Source organism: Archocentrus centrarchus, chromosome 18 (assembly GCF_007364275.1).
Source record: "Archocentrus centrarchus isolate MPI-CPG fArcCen1 chromosome 18, fArcCen1, whole genome shotgun sequence".
Taxonomy (NCBI): Eukaryota; Metazoa; Chordata; class Actinopteri; order Cichliformes; family Cichlidae; genus Archocentrus; species Archocentrus centrarchus.
This window is the reverse complement of record NC_044363.1, coordinates 17,302,618-17,321,984: the sequence shown is the minus strand read 5'-3', so window position 1 is coordinate 17,321,984 and position 19,367 is coordinate 17,302,618. Positions and strand designations below refer to the sequence as shown.

At 40.2% G+C, this 19,367-nt stretch overlaps 1 protein-coding gene across 2 annotated transcripts; it reads left to right on the top strand.

Moving 5' to 3' along the window:
- Positions 1 to 2,354: 2,354 nt before the first annotated feature.
- On the top strand, positions 2,355 to 19,043 carry LOC115796943 (platelet endothelial cell adhesion molecule-like). 2 transcript variants are annotated; one of them, XM_030753436.1, is made up of 13 exons: positions 2,355 to 2,536; positions 6,424 to 6,503; positions 6,875 to 6,910; positions 7,089 to 7,355; positions 8,302 to 8,574; positions 8,693 to 8,974; positions 13,397 to 13,672; positions 14,919 to 15,032; positions 15,189 to 15,204; positions 15,298 to 15,386; positions 17,778 to 17,837; positions 18,373 to 18,432; positions 18,650 to 19,043. In XM_030753436.1, the coding sequence occupies exons 2-13, from the start codon at positions 6,467 to 6,469 to the stop codon at positions 18,724 to 18,726; spliced, it is 1,587 nt and encodes a 528-aa protein (XP_030609296.1). In that variant the 5' UTR covers positions 2,355 to 2,536; positions 6,424 to 6,466; the 3' UTR covers positions 18,727 to 19,043. The 2 variants fall into 2 exon arrangements, with proteins under 2 accessions (XP_030609296.1, XP_030609295.1); XM_030753435.1 differs by having other exon boundaries at positions 15,295 to 15,386.
- Positions 19,044 to 19,367: the final 324 nt, after the last annotated feature.

The following is a 19,367-nucleotide window of genomic DNA, read 5'->3' as shown; positions in this document are numbered from 1 at the left end:
TCGCCAGCTTCACCACTAAGCCACCCAGGCACCCGAGAGGCTTTCATTTTTTATTCGTGTTCAAACAGTGAGTGAGTTCAATGTGCAATTAATCAATCATCCAATAAATACAAAAACATTTAGAAAAATATTTGATGTGTGAAGCTATAATTTCACAGTAACCATTATTTAAGTCCACAATTTAATTTTTAACAATTTTATTAAGTGCAAACTGTAAATTGGCTTTGTGTTATTATAGATCAGCAAAGCTTATGTCTTTAGGGATGGATGGATGGATGGATGGATGGATGGATGGATGGATGGATGGATAGATAGATAGATAGATAGATAGATAGATAGATAGATAGATAGATAGATAGATAGATAGATAGATAGATAGATAGATAGATAGATAGATAGATAGATAGATGATTCAAAGTTGATTAAATCTTTGCATTGTGTGTCTGTGCGTGCCACACTAAGCATGGAGAACAGAAAGAGGAGAAGAGAACTGTCTGAGGACTTGAGAACCAAAACTGTAGAAAAATATCAACAATCTCAAGGTTACAAGTCCATCTCCAGAGACCTTGGTGTTCCTTTGTCCACGATGTGCAACATAATCAAGTTCACAGCCCACGGCACTGTAGCTAATCTCTCTGGATGTGGATGTAAGAGAAAAATTGATGAAAGGTTGCAATGCAGAATAGTCCAGATGGTGAATAAGCAGCCCCAATCAAGTTCTAAAGTAATTCAAACTTCCAAAGGGTGTGCAAATAAATATTAAGTTGAGGGTGCCAGTAAGTTTGTCCAGCCCATTTTTGGAGTTTTGTGTAAAATTATATGTATTTTGACTTTTTTTTGTTTTCCTTCTTTTTGTTTTATTCCAACACACACAAAGGAAATAAACATGTGCATAACAAAAGATGTGTAATTCCAGTAATTTTCTGGGAGAAATACTTTCTGGAAAAATTTCAGGGGTGCCAACATTTTCGGCCATGACTGTAATACTTGTATTGACTACTTGTAGCCTGCTCTGTAAATGTGTAGTTGATGTGAACAGTTTAAAACTTCAGTTTGGTTATATCATCCTCGGTCTTACACTAAAATGTCAAAAGACAAGATTTAATTTCCAGGTAATTCAGATTTTTCCCAGTAACTCCGGGCCTCTTTGGAGTGTATCCAACTCATGCCATTCTTTGTGGTCTAAAATGGATAAGAGACCTGTTAGCCTAAAGAGCTCTGCTGTCAAATGTTTTACTTGTGTTACCAGCAGGGAGCAGCGTGACCCTCATCTGATCTGTGGACAGCTCTGCAGGCTGGGTGTGCTCTGCCTATAGCAGATGGCCATTTAAATGATAATGATATTAATTAATTAATTAACTCAGTCAGGTCACAGACACCCTAAAGACAGCAGCTTTATGAGCTTGAATGTGTAATAAATTGATTTCAGTGAGTTTTCATCATAGAATTTTTGTTTCATCCTGCTGTTGTGCCTCATATCTGTAAAATATAACTACAAAAAAATTTTAAACAATATTATCAACATATAGGAGTATGATATTGCGTTAACTACACAGCATGTGTGGTTCAATCATTAAATGCAACTAACAATTTTTTGTTTGTTTGTTTATTTGTTTGTTTAAATCTACTAAATGAAGAAATCTACTGAAAGTGTAAGTGGGCCCCAAGCAGCGAAGCCTTCGTCATGTTTCTTTTCTTACACATGTTCTTCTTCCTCTTCTTCTTCCGGCCCCATAAAGTGTAAAGTAAGAAATTATCAGCTTTGGCACATAGATGTGGGGGCAATGTGTGAATTCTAGCATGGCACCATCACACCTCGGTCACTTTGTTGGGCTGCCGTTTAAAATCTATTTCAAAACATGCACCAGGAAACCAAACAAGAACCACAAATATAGCACTCGTAGAACGGCTGTGTTTGCAGCTCTGCTCTGCTCTCTAAATATCAGACTGCCAGTGTTTTGTGTGTGGTCAGCCAAAAGAGCTTTAAAATCTGGATTTACTCTAATTGTTCTCAGTGGGAACAGTTCATAGAAGAGTCACACAATATTTTTTTTAAACTGATATTTGATTTCAGTTGAAGTGTTTCTTCAGTTTCATCTCAGTGGGTCTGAGTCTGAAAATTTAAATTTAGCCTAAATTTGTTTAATTTCAAAAACATTTCCCATGAGCCTTTGGCACACTGTGTGGTTACTGAGTGCTAAAAAAAAAACAGCTGACATCACTATTAATACAACAGTTACAGGAACTTTTAAGGCAACAGAGGCGACCTGGAAGAGGGACGGACTTCATCTTGCCTCACACTCACTTCTGCATTTTTGACACATTTCAGTTTTGCTCACGTTCGCTCACTTCTTGTGGGCAAATTTAGGACCACACCAGAATTTTATCTTAGAGGAGTCTGCAGTGATGTAATAGGATACTTTGCATTAGTGAAGCCTTTCTTTGTTAATTAAAATGAAAAATTAAGTAATTTTAGTTACACATTTTGAGTGAGAGTGCGTGGATTACCAACACCTGCTGTGAACATTTACTATCAGTGAGTATGACATCTCTGTTTATCTGCTGATATTTCTTTATGAATCCATTTTCTGCTTATATATATCAGAGTCACAGGTGGGCTGGAGTCTATCCCAGCTGGGATACACCCTGTACACACTTTATTCATTCTAGATGGAAATGTATTTATTGTATATTTGAGGCATGATTTTGTGCAGCAGCCTTTAGTGTATCATCAGTGATTCGTGGTTTCTTGCAAAGTAGCAGCAGCCTACTGGATGATTATCTCTATGGCAGGAAGGAAACATGAAAAGTCTGTTCTCTTGCTTGTTGACACTATTAATCTCCTTTCTTCATTTATACATCTACATCGCTTTGAAGCCATCTGAATGATCTTTTCTTAGTAGTAATTATTATTGGTGCTTCCCCAGAAAAACATTTTGTAACCACCACCTGTGTTGTCCCTGGTTCCATCATAGTTCTCCCCCTGCTGGCTACTGATGGGCTTGTCTGATTCTTGTGTTGAAACTCACTGTCAAACTCTGATTAGGTAGTTTTATAACTCACCTGGTTGAGCAGGTGACCCATGTACCTCATTGCAGGGACCCGGGTTTCAATCTCAGTTTCCTGTGTGTCATTCTCCCTCACTCTCCCCACCCTCATTTATACTTCCTGCACTGTCCTATGGCATCATGTTCTGAAAGCTCTTCATTGTCTTATGAAATATCTGAGAAGAGAATCTTTAAGCCATCTTGATCAATAAGGAGTGACACATATAGAGTTATTTACAGTGGTATGCAAATTTTTGGGCACCCCTCATAATTTTCATGATTTTCATTTATAAATCATTGGTTGTTCAGATCAGCAGTTTCAGTTAAATCTGTCATATAGCAGACAAATACAGTGATATTTGAGAAGTGAAATGAAGTTTTTAGGATTTACAGAAAGTGTACAATAATTATTCAAACAAAATTAGGCAGGTGCATAAGTTTGGACACCCCAACAAAAAAATGACGTCAATATTTAGTAGATCCTGCTTCTGCAGAATTAACAGCCTCTAAATGCTTCCTATAGCTTCCAATGAGAGTCTGGATTCTGGTTGAAGGTATTTTGGTCCATTCTTCTTTACAAAACATCTCCAGTTCAGTCAGGTTTAATGGTTTCCGAGCATGGACAGCCTGCTTTAAATCCCACCACAGATTTTCAATAATATTCAGGTCTGGGACTGAGATGGCCGTTCCAGAACGTTGTACTTGTTCCTCTGCATGAACGCCTCAGTAGATTCTGAGCAGTGTTTAAGGTCGTTGTCTTGTTGAAGTATCCAGCCCTGGAGCAACTTCAACTTTGTCACTGATTCTTGAACATTGTTCTCAAGAATCTTCTGATATTGACTGGAATCCATGCGACCCTCAACTTTAACAAGATTCCCAGTACCTGCACTGGCCCCACAGCCCCACAGCATGATGGAACCACCACCAAATGTTACTGTGGGTACCAAGTGTTTGTCTTGGAATGCTGTGTTCTTTTTCCTCCATGCATACCGCCCCTTGTTACGTCCAGATAACTCAGTTTTAGTCTCATCAGTCCACAGCACCTTATTTTAAAAGGAAGCTGGCTTGTCCAAATATGCTTTAGCGACTCTGTTTGTGGCGTGTGCGCAGAAAAGGGTTCTTCTGCATTACTCTCCCATACAGCCTCTCCTTGTGCAAAGTGCGCTGAATAGTTGAACGATGCACAGTGACACCATCTGTAGCAAGATGATGTTGTAGGTCTTTGGAGCTGCTCTGTGGGTTGACTATGACTGTTCTGACCATCCTTCACCTCTGCCTATCTGAGATTTTTCATGGCCTGCCACTTCGGGCCTTAACTAGAACTGTGCCTGTGGTCTCCCATTTCCTCACCATGTTCCTCACAGTGGAAACTGACAGCTGAAATCTCTGAGAGAGCTTTTTGGATCCTTTCTCTAAACCATGATGTTGAACAATCTTTGTTTTCAGCTCATTTGAGAGTTGTTTTGAGGCTCCCATGTTGCCACTCTTCTGAGAAGATGCAAAGAGGAGAAACACTTGCAACTTAACCCTTTCTCATTATTGGATTCACCTGTGTATGTAGGTCAAGGGTCAATGAGCTTACAAAACAAATTTTGTGTTCCAATAATTAGTGCTAAATCAATAAAACTACAAGGGTGCTCAAACTTATGCACCTGCCTAATTTTGTTTAAATAATTATTGCACACTTTCTGTAAATCCTATAAACTTCATTTCACTTCTCAGATATCACTGTGTTCATCTGCTATATGATATATTTAACTGAAATTGTTGATCAGAACAACCAATGATTTATAAAAGTAAACCATGAAAATTATGAGGGGTGCCCAAACTTTTGCATACCACTGTATTTGTTGTGTCCCACCCCAGATTTGCAGTTGTGATAGAATGTGACAAATTATAGAACAGGTGCCACAAAACAGAGCGGACAGGTGTAGGTGCCTGAAATGCAACCATGTTGGAATCTTGTGCAGATAAAGTAGGAGCAGAAAGAAAAAAACAAACACATGCACTCAGTCAGACATAAACAAACAAATACACCCCCCCCCCCCCCCCACACACACACACACAATTCAGTTCAGTTTTATTTATATAGCACCAAATCACAACAAACAGTCACCTCAAGGTGCTTTATTTTGTAAGGTAAAGACGCTACAATAATTATAAACACACATACCACACATACACCCTGACACACATACTAACAACAGGCCATCCAGGAGGACAGAGTGAAAGGACACAGCAACTCCACATGTTAATGACCCATGTGTAGTGTGTGTGAGAGAGAGCGAGAGAGTGAGTGTGGGAGTGGACAGGTGTGCGTGTGTGTCTGGGTGGGAGGGATGTGTAGTTTGAAATCATTGAAAATCTGTTTTCTTTTGTTTTTTTATATGTTCTTAACAGAGAATGAGACAAATACTCTGAGGTTGAAATGATAATAAAATTTGTATTTTAGTAAACATTTAAAAAGATGCCACAGATCCCACACAGAGGGTCCTGTCAGCATCCATAATAAACTTATTAATACTTATTCCAAATTTTATTCTGCCATCAGTTAATTGATGATTTGGGAATAGCTGGTATCCACACTTGTAGGTGTTGTCTAATGTACTTAATCTAGCTACTTAGCGTTATCTTAATATTTGTTCGTAATTTGCAGAGTCATAAGAAACTTCAGGAGAGCAGTAAAATAAAAAGAATCAGAAGAGTGTAACCTCTGCCTGTTCTCCACCTCGAATGAATTTCCAGGAGGCACAAACATGCAGGCATTGGGTAGAGGGGAGATTGATTTTACTGTTTAGATATATTTATTAGTATTTGTTGTTTTTATTAATATTTCTGTGCAGTTGGAGGTTTGTAAACATTTATTAAAATCATAAATAGTTTTGAGAGTGGATTTATGTGAATATTATATCTGAATATGTGAGAAGATAAATGTTTGATGCTACTAATGGTTTATGACAATGAGTATTTAGCATGTTCATATATGGTGCAATCAGTGTGTGTGTGGTATGGGAAGGTCCAGCTAGAGTTGTGTTCTTGTTGTGTTTCTGGGCCGTTAAATTAATGTACTTCACATTTAAAACTAGCGATCTCCTCATTTTACTTCTTTGGCCGCTCAGTCAGGCTCACACGTGTATAATACAACTTATTGTTTTTCTATGATTGTTTACTTTTACATTATATTTGCATTTCATAAAAATCTGCCTGACATGTTTCTGCAGCAGCAGGATAAACATGTCACACATGCTGTGGTCAGACCTGCTCAGTTGTGTTATTTCTGTGTCAAAGGAAGGAAGCAGAGAGAAGTTAAAAAAGTCTTTGTGTTGTCACAGTTGTTGGTGTGTCGTAGCTGCTGCTTCACTCTTTCTCTTTACAGCAAGTTGTAGAAGTTTTCAGACGTGTCGCTGCTGGATGTGAGGATGGGACCCACTTTGCTCTGTGAGCTGGGCCTATTCTGTGAGTACATCACTGACTTCTATAGTTTGATTCATACTGACTGATAAACATGTTTCAGTGAGAAGAACAGAGTATCAGTCATTTGGAGCATTTCAGTTCATTTGAACAGAGGACTCTCATGTTTGTTATCAACATGGTTGTTTGTAGCCTGGATTAGATTTTAGTGCACTGACTCAGATTAGAGTGGAGCTGCTTTAGTTTATCTAAGCAAGGTTTGTTTCTTCATCTGTGATCATTTGATGCATTTTACATCTTAATCTAAAATGCAGCCAATCACAGCAGCCACTGCTAAAAGCCCAAGTGTTTTATTTCTGCCATATTTGAGTGTGTCTTTAGTTTGATGATGTCTGAAGTTTCTGCTTTTATTGTAGTGCTCTGTACGCTCCTCTGCACTGGACACGCTCAAGGTGACTGAACACTTTCACTTTTTCATTTCTTTCTTTTTATTTAGTAATAAAGATTCATCTCAGCCTGCTGCATCAATCATATTCAATATTTGAACATACAGTATAAACACAGATGTTGCCTCCTATAGTCCATAAAAGTGTGTTAGATTGTTAATGTTGTGGTTGTGTTGGATTCTAGATGCTGTGTTAACTATTGAACCCAACTGCTGCAGTTTTTTCATTGGAGAGTTTGTTACCTTCATGTGTGACATGAATGAAGGAGCAGACACTGACTGGGAATACAAACTCAACAAGGATGGTCGAGAATTTGTCCCCTACAACACACACAAATACTACAGATTAGACATTACATCTACAGGTTACAGTGGTGAATATCAGTGCTTTGGTAGCAGGAAGAGCTCACATGATACAAAGCGCAGTAACACTGTCTCTGTAACTGTATCAGGTAAGTCCTCTGTGAGCAATAGTATAAATTTATGATCTCTGTTCAAATACTCATCTGAATTATAAAATACATTTAATTAATGTTGAAATGTTGGAAACTTTTTTCTGATGCTGTGAAACTTTAACCAGGACGTCTGTATTTTACCTGTTACTTTGCTCACAGTGTACACAGCACTAAAATACTCACAGACTCTGATCATCATTACTACATGTGTGTGTTTTAATGTAAAACAGCAACTGTGGATAAAATTAAATAAAAAAAAAAAACAAAAAGAAGAAACATCAAAACCATTACATTTAACTAAAACAAGACAGAGCCCTCTTAGCCCATCACTGTGTGTCCTTCAGTGAACTGTATTAGTTTACATTCAGTGTGACTTCTTCAGGTCAGAGAATGGACAAACAGTTAAACTGGGTTTATTTACAGATCTACAACCTGAGTTACTGTAGTTCTGTCACCATGCTGAGAGAGACACCAGGAAAATTGAAAGTGTCTTAAACTGCATAAAAAAGAAAAATACTTTAATAAATTTGCACTTTTTAATGCCTTTATAATTGTATCAGCTTTCCAATAAGCCGATACTTGGTGTTACCTTTTCTGATGTGTGCTCCACAGCTGTGTGCTCAAACACTGACAAGTCCAAATTTTGCCACCACTTCTTTATTATTACAGACAATATGCAGTTCTTGTCCTTCTGGATGAGCATTAGTTATGCAGCTTAACATACTCAATACTAACATACCTGACACAGACCATGGTCAAAAACTGTTGCGCTTCCCCATTAATGCCACTGAATGCATGAACCCCTTTCCGTATAAATGCAGTAACTCATAAGGTAAGTAAGTGCCCCCTAGTGTCCAAATGCATAAAATACAAAGAAAGAAATAAAATGGCTCTTACAATAATGAATCATGTGTATGTAGCTTTTCCTTCTCTTTCATAACTGCAGATAAACCCAGGGCCACACTGACAGCAGGAACAACAATCATACCAGTAGGGGGCAGTGTGACACTGACCTGCTCTGTGGGGAGATCTGCTGAGTGGAAATATGAGTGGTTCAGACGCACCCAAAGAACCACTGAAGTTCAAATCAGAAGAGATGATCAACCAAACAGAGTTATCAGAGTATCTCAAGGAGGAATCTACAGATGCAGAGGAAGAAGAGGAGACCCAGTTTACTACACTGATATAAGTGATGAAGTCATCATTGAGATAACCTGTGAGTTCAGTAATTTAGTTTGAAACATTCACTCATGATTAGCAAACATACAATGTTAAGTTTTCTCTGTTGATTTCATGTTTCTGTTTGTATCTCAACTGTTAACATTTGTAAACAGTTTCCAATAAAGTTGCTGTAAAACAACAACAACACAACTGGACTCAGATATTCAGCGGTGAGACGATCACTCTGACATGTGAGGTGGAGGAAGGAGGTGAACCCACTGAGTGGGAGTATGAATGGAGAGGACCCAGGCAAACCACACAGTGGACACACAGTAATTCTTTGACATTCAGAGTTTCTGAGTCCAGCAGTGGAGACTACATGTGTAAGAGTCGACTCAGAGATGACTCATATTCTTCAACAGAGTGGAGTGAAGCCTTCACACTGTCAGCATCAAGTAAGTCATGTTTGTTGTGTGATCTACATTTTATAAATGTCACAATGGTCAGCACAGGAGGAATGAAATGGTCCACAAAGCATGTTACATTTTTAGTCAGAGAGCTGCAGCTGATAGCAGCCTCACTGCAGACAGTTTGTCAGACACTTTGTGTTGGGAATTTTCAGCTGGTGTAGGGAGGATGATGTTGATCTGTTGCTCCATTACCTCAGTGATATAATGAAATGAATTAAAAAAAAAAAAAAAACAGAATAAAGTGTTATTTGTAACTAGCTAGACTGATTTGGTCTGTAAGCAGAAGCTAAAAATCACAGTGGACAAAATTTGTGGGATGCATGGGTGAATTTTGTGTGTGTGTGTGTGTGTGTGTGTGTGTGTGTGTGTGTGTGTGTGTGTGTGTGTGTGTGTGTGTGTGTGTGTGTCACAGGTTTTAGACTGGGCACTGGCTCTGCACCCACGGGTTGGTACACATGTAAAAAAAAAAGACAAAAAAAAAGACAAAAAGAAATGAGGCTTGTAGGAGAGGTGACCAGGTGGAGGGTAGAGTAGGCTTTTTTAATATTTCAGATGGAGATGGATACGTTTTCCAAAAGATGTAATCTATGAGTAATTATTTAGAGAGTGTAATAGGTGTGTATGTTTTTTCTTGGATTACAAGGTGTCTTGGTGACTGATAAAGCTCAAAGGAGTAATCTGGGGTTTTTTTTCTTGTTCAGCTGGATTTCTGTGGGATAAGGCAGCCTAGACCGAGGGATAGTGTCTTGGTGACATCTACTTAAATGGTCAACAGAGCTGATGTGAACATAGTATCTGGTGTACTTTGTGTGACTTTCAAAAATATTTCATGTATGAAATAAACATTTTGCAGTTACTATTTTTGTTTTCTTTTGGTTTGTTTTTTCCCACCGAGGTGAACTGTGTGGCACTTTTTTGTCATTAAATAGATATTTGCATTTAGATACTTTTAGACTTTTAAACAAACTCTATCAAGGTCAGAAATTAAAAGTTAGAAGGACCATACCCTTACATTAAAAAGAATGGCGCTGGTGAGGTCAGCAGCCGTCGTACCTGCTCCTACGCTTTGTTTGTATATATTAGGTTTAGCTTTAATTCTGGACTTTATAATTCCGCCTGCTCTGTGTCATATCACGTATGACAGACAGACTCTTTTTAATATCAGAATACAGCACTCTGGCTGTATTCTGACACCTTTTTCTCCCGACCCGGCTTGGCCTCAGGAGATCCAGCGTTTCCAGTGGGCCAGCTCAAACAAAGGAGGGCGCGGAGCACCCAGGTCACGGACAAGGCCCCGAGGGAAAAGAGCCGGCGTAAGAGAGAGGCTGAGGTGCAGAGCGCACCAAACGCCACTGCCGAGCATCCTGTTGGCTAATGTCCAGTCACTGGATAACAAGCTGGACGAACTCAGGGCCAGCATACAGTTTCAGAGGGACATAAGGGACTGCAACATCATCTGTCTCACGGAGACATGGCTGACCCCCCTCATACCGGACCACGCCGTACAGCCGTCTGAGTTCTTCAGTGTTCATCGCACGGACAGAACGAGTGAGTCTGGAAATTCAAGAGGAGGAGGTGTGTGCCTAATGATTAATAACAACTGGTGTGACAGTAGGAATGTTGTCCTTCTGAAACAATCATGTTCACCTAACCTGGAGCTCCTAACCCTGAAATGCCGCCCCCACTACCTGCCCCACGAGTTCACTTCAGTCATCTTCAGCGCAGTCTATATTCCACCTCAGGCGGACACAAACACTGCACTATCCGAGCTACATGAGGCTATTTCCACCTATCAGGCTAACCAGCGTGATGCGGCTCTCATCGTAGCCGGGGACTTTAACAGTGCAAACTTGAAAAAGGTGATACCGGAGTTTACTCAACACATAAACTGCCCCACCAGAGGAGAGAGGACCCTAGACCACTGCTACTCTCCATTCAAAGAGGGCTACAAAGCAAAGCCTCTTCCGCCTTTTGGGAAGTCAGATCACACCTCTGTCCTTCTACAAACAAAGGCTCAGGCAGGAACCCCCTGCTGTGAGAGAAGTGACACGGTGGTCTGATCAAACAGAGGCCGCTCTGCAGGGTGCGTTGGATTCAACCGACTGGGACATGTTTCGCAGCAGCGCAGGCGGAGACATTGAGGAGTTTACGGAAACGGTTGTGGGATTTATTGGGAAAGTTGTTGAAGACACTTCACTTAGGAGGACCATCAGGACTTTTCCCAACCAGAAGCCGTGGGTGGATAAATCTGTCCGCGACGCTCTGAGGTCCCGCACCGTCACCTACAACTCCGGCCTCGCCTCTGGGAACATGGAGGACTACAAGGTTGCATCATACAACGTCCGCAGAGCGGTGAAAGAGGCTAAACATCGCTACGGCCGCAGACTGGAACAGCAACTACAACAGTCTGACCCCAGGGGACTGTGGCAGGGACTACGCACCATCACGGACTACAAAGCACCACACATGCCCCCGGTGAGTGCCGACGCTTCTCTGGCTGATGAACTCAACAACTTCTTTGCGCGCTTCGAGTCGGGAAGCCGACAGCCCGCTGCGCTCCCGGCCGGAGGGGCGGAGACACTCACTGTGACGGAGCGCGACGTGAGGAGGGCGTTTAGACGTGTAAACACCAGGAAAGCGGCTGGACCAGACGGTATTAGTGGACGTGTCCTTAAGACCTGCGCTGACCAGCTGGCACCTGTGTTTACACTGATATTCAACCTCTCACTGAAACTGTGTGTGATTCCCACCTGCTTTAAAAAGTCCATCATAGTCCCTGTCCCAAAGAAACCACACCCCAGCAGCCCCAATGACTTCAGGCCCATAGCACTCACCTCTGTGGTGATGAAGTGTTTTGAGAGACTCATCAAGACATTCATTACCTCCTCACTGCCCACCACCCTCGACCCACTACAGTTCGCATACCGGCCAGACAGATCCACAGACGACGCCATATCCTTCCTCCTCCACAAGACCCTTTCACACATAGACACTGGTAAGGGGAACTATGTGAGAGTCCTGTTTACAGCTTAGCATTCAACACCATAGTTCCCTCCAGGCTGGTCTCTAAGCTGTTGGACCTGGGCCTGGGCCCATCACTGTGCAGGTGGGTTCACAGCTTCCTGACCAGCAGACCACAGGTGGTACGAGTGGGTCACCTCACCTCATCCTCCCTCACCCTCAACACCAGATCCCCCCCAGGGCTGTGTGCTCAGCCCTCTGCTGTACTCACTGTACACCCATGACTGCGAGGCCACGTCAGAGTCCAACGTCATCATCAAGTTTGCTGACGACACTGCTGTTGTGGGACTGATCTCCCACAATGAAGAGACAGCCTACAGTAGAGAGGTCTCCCGCCTGGAGAACTGGTGCCAGGAGAACCACCTCCTGCTCAACGTCAGCAAAACGAAGGAACTGATCGTGGACTTCAGCAGGAAGCAGCAGAGGGACTACCATCCACTTGTCATCAGTGGTGCTGAGGTGGACAGAGTGGACACTTTCAAATACCTGGGAGTGACCATCTCACGGGACCTGTCCTGGACTCATCACATTAACATCACTGTGAAGAAGGCCAGACAGCGTCTCTACCTCCTCAGGTGGCTGAGAGACTTCAAGCTCCCACTCAAGGTGCTCAGGAACTTTTACACCTGCACCATCGAGAGCATCATGCGTGGGAGCATCACCACCTGGATGGGAAACTGCACCAAGCAGGACTTCATGGCTCTAAAAAGGGTGGTTCGTTCAGCTGAACGGACCATCAGAACCACCCTCCCCAACCTGCAGGACATTTACACCAAGCAGTGCAGGCTGAGGGCCATGAAGATCCTAAAACAGCCCAGCCACCCCGGACACTCTCTCTTCTCCCTGCTCCCATCAGGCCGGCGTTACCGCTGCCTGAGGACTAAGACTGAAAGGTTGAAGAAGAGTTTTTACCCACAAGCCATCCGTCTGCTCAACTCTGAGCCCTAACTGGACTATCATTGCACTATGTAAATATTATAATATTCTATAATTCCATGTAAAAGTGTGTAGAGTGTATAGTATATAGTGTATAGTGTATAGTGTGAATTACTTATTTTTATTTTTATTCTTCTTATTTATATGTGTGTGTATATATGGTTGCAGGTACAAAATACATTTCACTGTGCATTGTACTATGTATAACTGCGCATGTGACAAATAAACACGATCTTAATCTTAATCTTAAAGTTTTGTGTCTTGAATCTGTGGAGGGAACAAGAAGACATCACACAGAAAAAGGAAAAAGACTCATTTATGGAGTAAAAGAAACAAAAAATCAGAAAGCATCCATTGAAAGGATAAAATGCAACATCAGGTCAGTGTGATCCTGACCTCTGTTGGGGGGATAATATATATTTTCTTTCTGTCTTTGTCTAAATTCAACAGTAGACCAACCAAAGGCTGAAATAACTTCTGATATGAGAGACAATCCAGTAGGAGGCAGTGTGATCCTGAGCTGCTCAGTGAACCAGTCATCTGGATGGAAATACTACTGGTACAGAGATGAGAACTCCTCTGAGCCCCTGGCCACAGAAGATGCTGTTTTCCCTTCAAATGGACAAATCAGAGTCTCACAGGAAGGACTCTACAGGTGCAGAGGAGGAAGAGGAGACCCAGTTTACTACACAGAGGACAGTCAGTCAGTCAGGATTGATAAAAATAGTGAGTTTCCCATCAGTGAGTGTTCTAGGAAAACAAAATGTGATTTTTTTTTTTTTTTTTTGTACCATGTAAAGACAAACACCTTATTATAGATAATTATTACATGTCAGATCCACAGAGAAGCTACTGAGTGAGAGTGTGAATGGAGAACTATCAAACTTGTTAAATATGCTTTTTAACTCTGCAGTAGACACTACAGGTGCAAAGGCATAATGAAAAGTCTTTAACAGACTGCATTTATTACTTCAATAACAGTATTCAGTATAATCTGTATTTAATATTTAGAATAGAGATTTAATCTTGTTTTAGTCTGGCTCTTTATCTACTGCATCACTGCCTCAAGAGTCAATATTTTTTTCTCAAAATGTTCACAGAATTTGAACCACCGCTGCTCACTCCACCTGAAACAAAGTGTTTGGGTTTGTGAACAAGCTGTACTAAAGTGACTGTTGCATTAGAAAAATACACCACATGGACAAAAGTACAGAGTCACTTTCACTTTACACCTACAGGAGTTACTCAGCCATGATAACTCATGCCATGAAACTCCTGGTGCACAAATTTATGTTAATGTCAGAGGAGGTTTGGAGCTCTGCAGTTACTGAGTCAGCAGAGCGTTGGAGACTTTAACACAGTACGCGCCTCAGCACTTGTGACCTCGCTCTGTAACTTTATGTGGTTTTACACTTCATGGCTGAGCTGCTGTGGCCTCTAAAAACTCTGATTTTACAATAATACCACTAACAGGGAAGAAATTTCCCAAACTGGCTTGTTGCAGTGGTGGTAAACTATTACAGCACCACACTCAAATTCAGTGAGCTCTTGCGAGCGACCTATTCTTCAACAAATGTTTGTAAAGGCAGACTGCATGGCTAGGTGCATGATTTTAATACACCTGTGCCAATGAGACTGAAAACACATCAATTCAAAGATTAAGCACCCAGTACTTTTGTCCATATGGTGTAAGTAAGTGTATATTACACTGCACCAGTGACACACTTATGCTGTGAACTCGGTCCTTAATGTGACTCATAGAGATCCTGTTACTCTTGGCTCCAAGTTTATTTCTGTAAATATTCAGAAAATGAATCACCATAGAGATGGCAGTAAAACGTGTGTAATGTTTTCAATTATTATTAGGTGTACAGGTATTATAGGTAGTGCTTGTGTTTTGAAAAGGCTCCATATAAATTCTGTTGGTAAAGTTGTATACATGCGTCTAATTAACGTCTATTATTTATTATAGAATTGTCCAAGCATGAAAACTCTTCATTTCTGATTCTGCTGATTGCTGGAGTCGTTTGTGGAGTTTTACTGATTCTCCTTCTTCTGCTGCTGTTTCGCTTCAAAAAGTCAAAGGGTGAGAAAGTTTCCTTCTGATATTTATTTATTGTTCAAAAACACAGATGAATTCTGAACGTTGCCTGTACTGTTACAGTACCACAATAGTTTGCAATAAATAATAATAATAATAATAATAATAATAATAATAAACATGTCATTTTCTTTTTTACAGATTCAGGTTTTATCAGGTTGGTTCAAATCTTTCACATTTTAACACAACAGAATTAAATCCTACGTTTCTTATTAAATCTCCTGTTTTACTGCATTTTATTCCCCAGCAGGACTCAGAGCACAAATCAGAGCTCTGCTACAAACCACATGATCAACCAGGATGAAGCTCAACACAGCCAACACACTTCTCCTCCTGAAGGTCAGCCTTAACCACGACAACTTTTGTTGTTGTTGCTGCACATGTCAGTTTCTGGTTATCTAATTTAGGAGATTATCAAATCCATATGTTGGAGTTTTAAATATTATCTAACATTGGCTTGATTTTGTAAGTAATGCTTGTCTCAGTGAATCATTCAGAGACCGTGATGACAAAGAAAATGGTAAAGTATACACAGTGGTATTTAAGTATGTTGACTCTTTGTGATTATGTTCATTTATGTATAAATGTGTAACTTTATTTCAGTTGAATCTGTGGATGTCCTGTATTACTTGATGGAGTTTAAACACATCACTAAGAACAGCAAGCATTTTATGTTATAAAACTAAAACTAGATGTTTTTATTAAATGTGTTTTAATTAAATAATTAACCATTTTAAATAATAATGAAAAAAGAAGTGGAACTCTTGATCATTACAGTGTCATTACAAAGTCAGTTAAATTTCAGGGACATCAATCTTGTCCGACTAGGAAACATGAACCACTGTGAATCCATTTCACTTGGTGCAAATCAAACTGTCAACTGCACCAATCATCCAGGTGAGGAAATCCCAGAAAGCTGATTCTGTTCATCTGGATGCAGCGTTTTCAGAGGGAGAAAGCTAATGCTCAGTCTCAGCTGACTGCAGGTTTCCCCAGCCTTATAAACAGCAGATGGTCAGAGGTGGTCGTTCCCTCTTTACGTAAAGGGACTCATTGATTCCCTGCTCAAAGCAGCGCTCCTCTCTGTTCAGGATGTCTACATCCTCATCACTGAAAGAGTGGCCACTGGAATTTAGGTGTAAATAGACTGTAGAGTTCAGGCATGACGATGTACTGTAGCTCTTCTGTTTTGTTGCTAAGTCAGAGGACGTTTGGTTTTCCCTGATAATTCAAATTAGTCTTCCTAGCACTTAACTGCGTACATTTTATTACTCTGCTTGTGCCGTGTCGGGGGGCCCAATCTTTGGGGTGAGCCCATTTTTGAGAACATGCACATGCTTTTGAAAGATGCTTTTCTATGTCTCCCAGCTCAGTTTGAAGAGTGTGGTGGAGATACTAGGACACTGGTATACATACAGAGCTAGACAGGATCGTAGAAGATGCTGAACCTTCTTCTTTGTATGAGGAGGAACAAGAGGAGCATTGCCAGAGACCTACAGACTGACCCCCAGGGGGGGCTACTCGTGTGCATGTTTCTGATCAAATTGTTTGACTCTATGAGGATTGCTTGAGGCCCCGGCATCCTCTAACGGGACCTGTGCTTGCAGCCCAGCACCGTGCAGTTCAACTGGACCCAGCAGAAAGAAAAACTAGATAAATCAATCAGGAGGAAAACCAGGAGAGAACAATGACCTGTAACCACCACAGAAACATTCCCTTTTTGGGTTTGTCTTTTTATGCCTTATCATATTTTAACCTATAAGCATTATATTAAATTTGTCTGCAATGTAAAAGGGACTCTATATTTCAAATCATAGCCTGGAAATTAGCCAACATAGTGTTTATTATGTTTCATATGATTCTAATATCAGGGCAAACATTATTGAGGGGACCCATCTAAATGCTCTTTGGCAGGGATCTGTAGTTGTTTTTGATGCAGGCACATCTGCTAACTTGTTCCAGTTGATTGTCGTAGCTGGTCAGTTAGAGACGCCATTATTGTTTGTGCCTGGTTAGAAGGTCATGACAATCTGTATTTATGAACATTATATGTAACTTTCCTATATTATCTGCAGTTATGTGCCACAAAAATAAAATATTTTTAGGAACAAACAAGAAGCAGCAACTGAGGGATGGAGTTTAATATCTAATGCTGTGAAATTTCAATCAGTAAATGTGAGGAAAGGCCTAAAGATTAGGTGAAGAAATGTGAGGATTTGATCAGACCCCACAGTGACATCATTGGTTTAATAGGGTATTAATGGTATGAGCTTGTACAGTAATACCCATCACTTGAGTGTAGATTCTGACAGCGGTGGGAATATTAGCAGCAACTAACCAACCAACCTAGTGATGTCATCTTCTTAACTCGGACAATAAGGTGCTACATATGTTTTAGAAACTGTCATTTAAAACACTTCAGGCTCCTTGGTGTAAATTAGGCTTAATACGTGTAGTGCTTCATGTTCACTTTGAGATTTGGATGTGAGCTTATTGGGAGGGCTCCTTGACACTGGAGGGTGGAGGAGCATCGAACTGAGCTAAAATGAGGCTGACAGCAGCAGAGAAAGAAACAGGTTTTTAAACATGACAACAGATTGTGGAAAAAAAAAAAAGTTTAACCTCCATGTGACGATTTAGGACTGACCAACAGAAGGATGTAGATGAAATGGAAATCTAAAGTACTCCACACTTTTTTATCCTGATCATCTGTCCATCCCTTTCTTTTAGATGACAGCCTGCTGTATGCACAGGTCTTCCACAATAAAGCTAAAGCCAAGAGAGACAACGGTAGGTAAAGTAATCAAATATATATCTCATCTCGTTTGCTTTCTTGTTCACTATTTTTTACACACCAAGGAAAACTGTATAAATAAAAGCAATTATCAGTTTGAGCTAAGATGCTACAGTAATGATTTCCATTTGTGCCTAGTAAGATGGTCATGACTATCTTTACTTTATGCAGAAAAACTTTCCCATATTATCTGCAGGAATGTGCCATAAAATCTTCTCAAAAACAAACAAGAAGAAGGAACTCAGGTGCTGAGTTCAATATCTAATCTGTGAAATTTCAATCAGTAAATTCAAGGAAAGACTTAAAGATTAGTTGCACAAGTTACCTGATGTGATGACCTGATGATTTAAACATGACTGCAACAGATTATCATAAAATATCATCTTTAATAGAGCAAGAACCTGCTTCAGTCAGTTAATGTCATGAGCTTGGTGTTGACCAACAGAAGGCTGTAAATAAAAAGGAAATTAAAGCCCCCCCCCCCCTTTTTAAAAATTTTTTTTTTAATTTTTACATCCTTCTTCTTTTTAGATGACAGCCTGCTGTATGCACAGGTCTCCTACAGGAAACCTAAAGCCAAGAGAGACAAAGGTAAGTAAAGCAATAAAATATCTTGTTTATGTAGGTGTGGCTCACTTCCAGCCAGTTTATGTTTAGCCTTCTCGTTAGTAACATTCATCAAATAAAGTCTCCTGAGTCCTGCGTTGGGCTCCAGTCCTGCCTGCCACACTGTATTTGATGACAGTTATCAGTTTGAACTAAGATGTTACTGGGAATCATCTCTGACTAATAATTTCTTTATTTTCAGGAAAATCAGCTCCTGCAGCAGCTGAGGAAACAGTTTATTCTGAAGTCAGAACTCAAACAATGCCAAACCCCCTTTAACCACTGAATAATCCTTCAGTGGTCGATCCTTCCAAATTCATAACAAGATCTGTGTCTGCAAAACCAACTGAGTGCGTTAAAAAAAATTTTCATTTCATTCGAGTTTAATAGATTATTGAAAGAAAAACAAACTTATGCACTGTTTTATGAAAAGCTTTCTTTCTTTGTAAATGAGCTTTAGCAGAAAGTGATGGTGTGACTTTATGATCATGATCTTTTTCATTTTCACATGAGCACTTATTGAACTGCACATATTATTACATGTATATTTACTGATGTTTTCTGTCTTTTTTAATGTGTATATCCAGTATTTTTGTTCCCCTAAAGTGATTAAGAATCATTTGACATATTCCTAAAACCTTGTTTATTGTAAACAGTTTTTAAGAATTAATAAACTTTTTATTTCTTTATCTTCTGTAAGATGCCAGCAGAGTTTTATTGTGTTTATCCAATAGTGTGTGTGTGTGTGTGTGTGTGTGTGTGTGTGTGTGTGTGTGTGTGTGTGTGTGTGTGTGTCATATAAAAAATTTAATATTCTGGAAAAACTTTGCCAAAGGAAGGAGTGATGCAGAGGGGGAAAAGGGGAGCCAATTTTCAACTGAGAATACAGTTTATCCAAGGTTGAAAAATCTTGTAAGCTT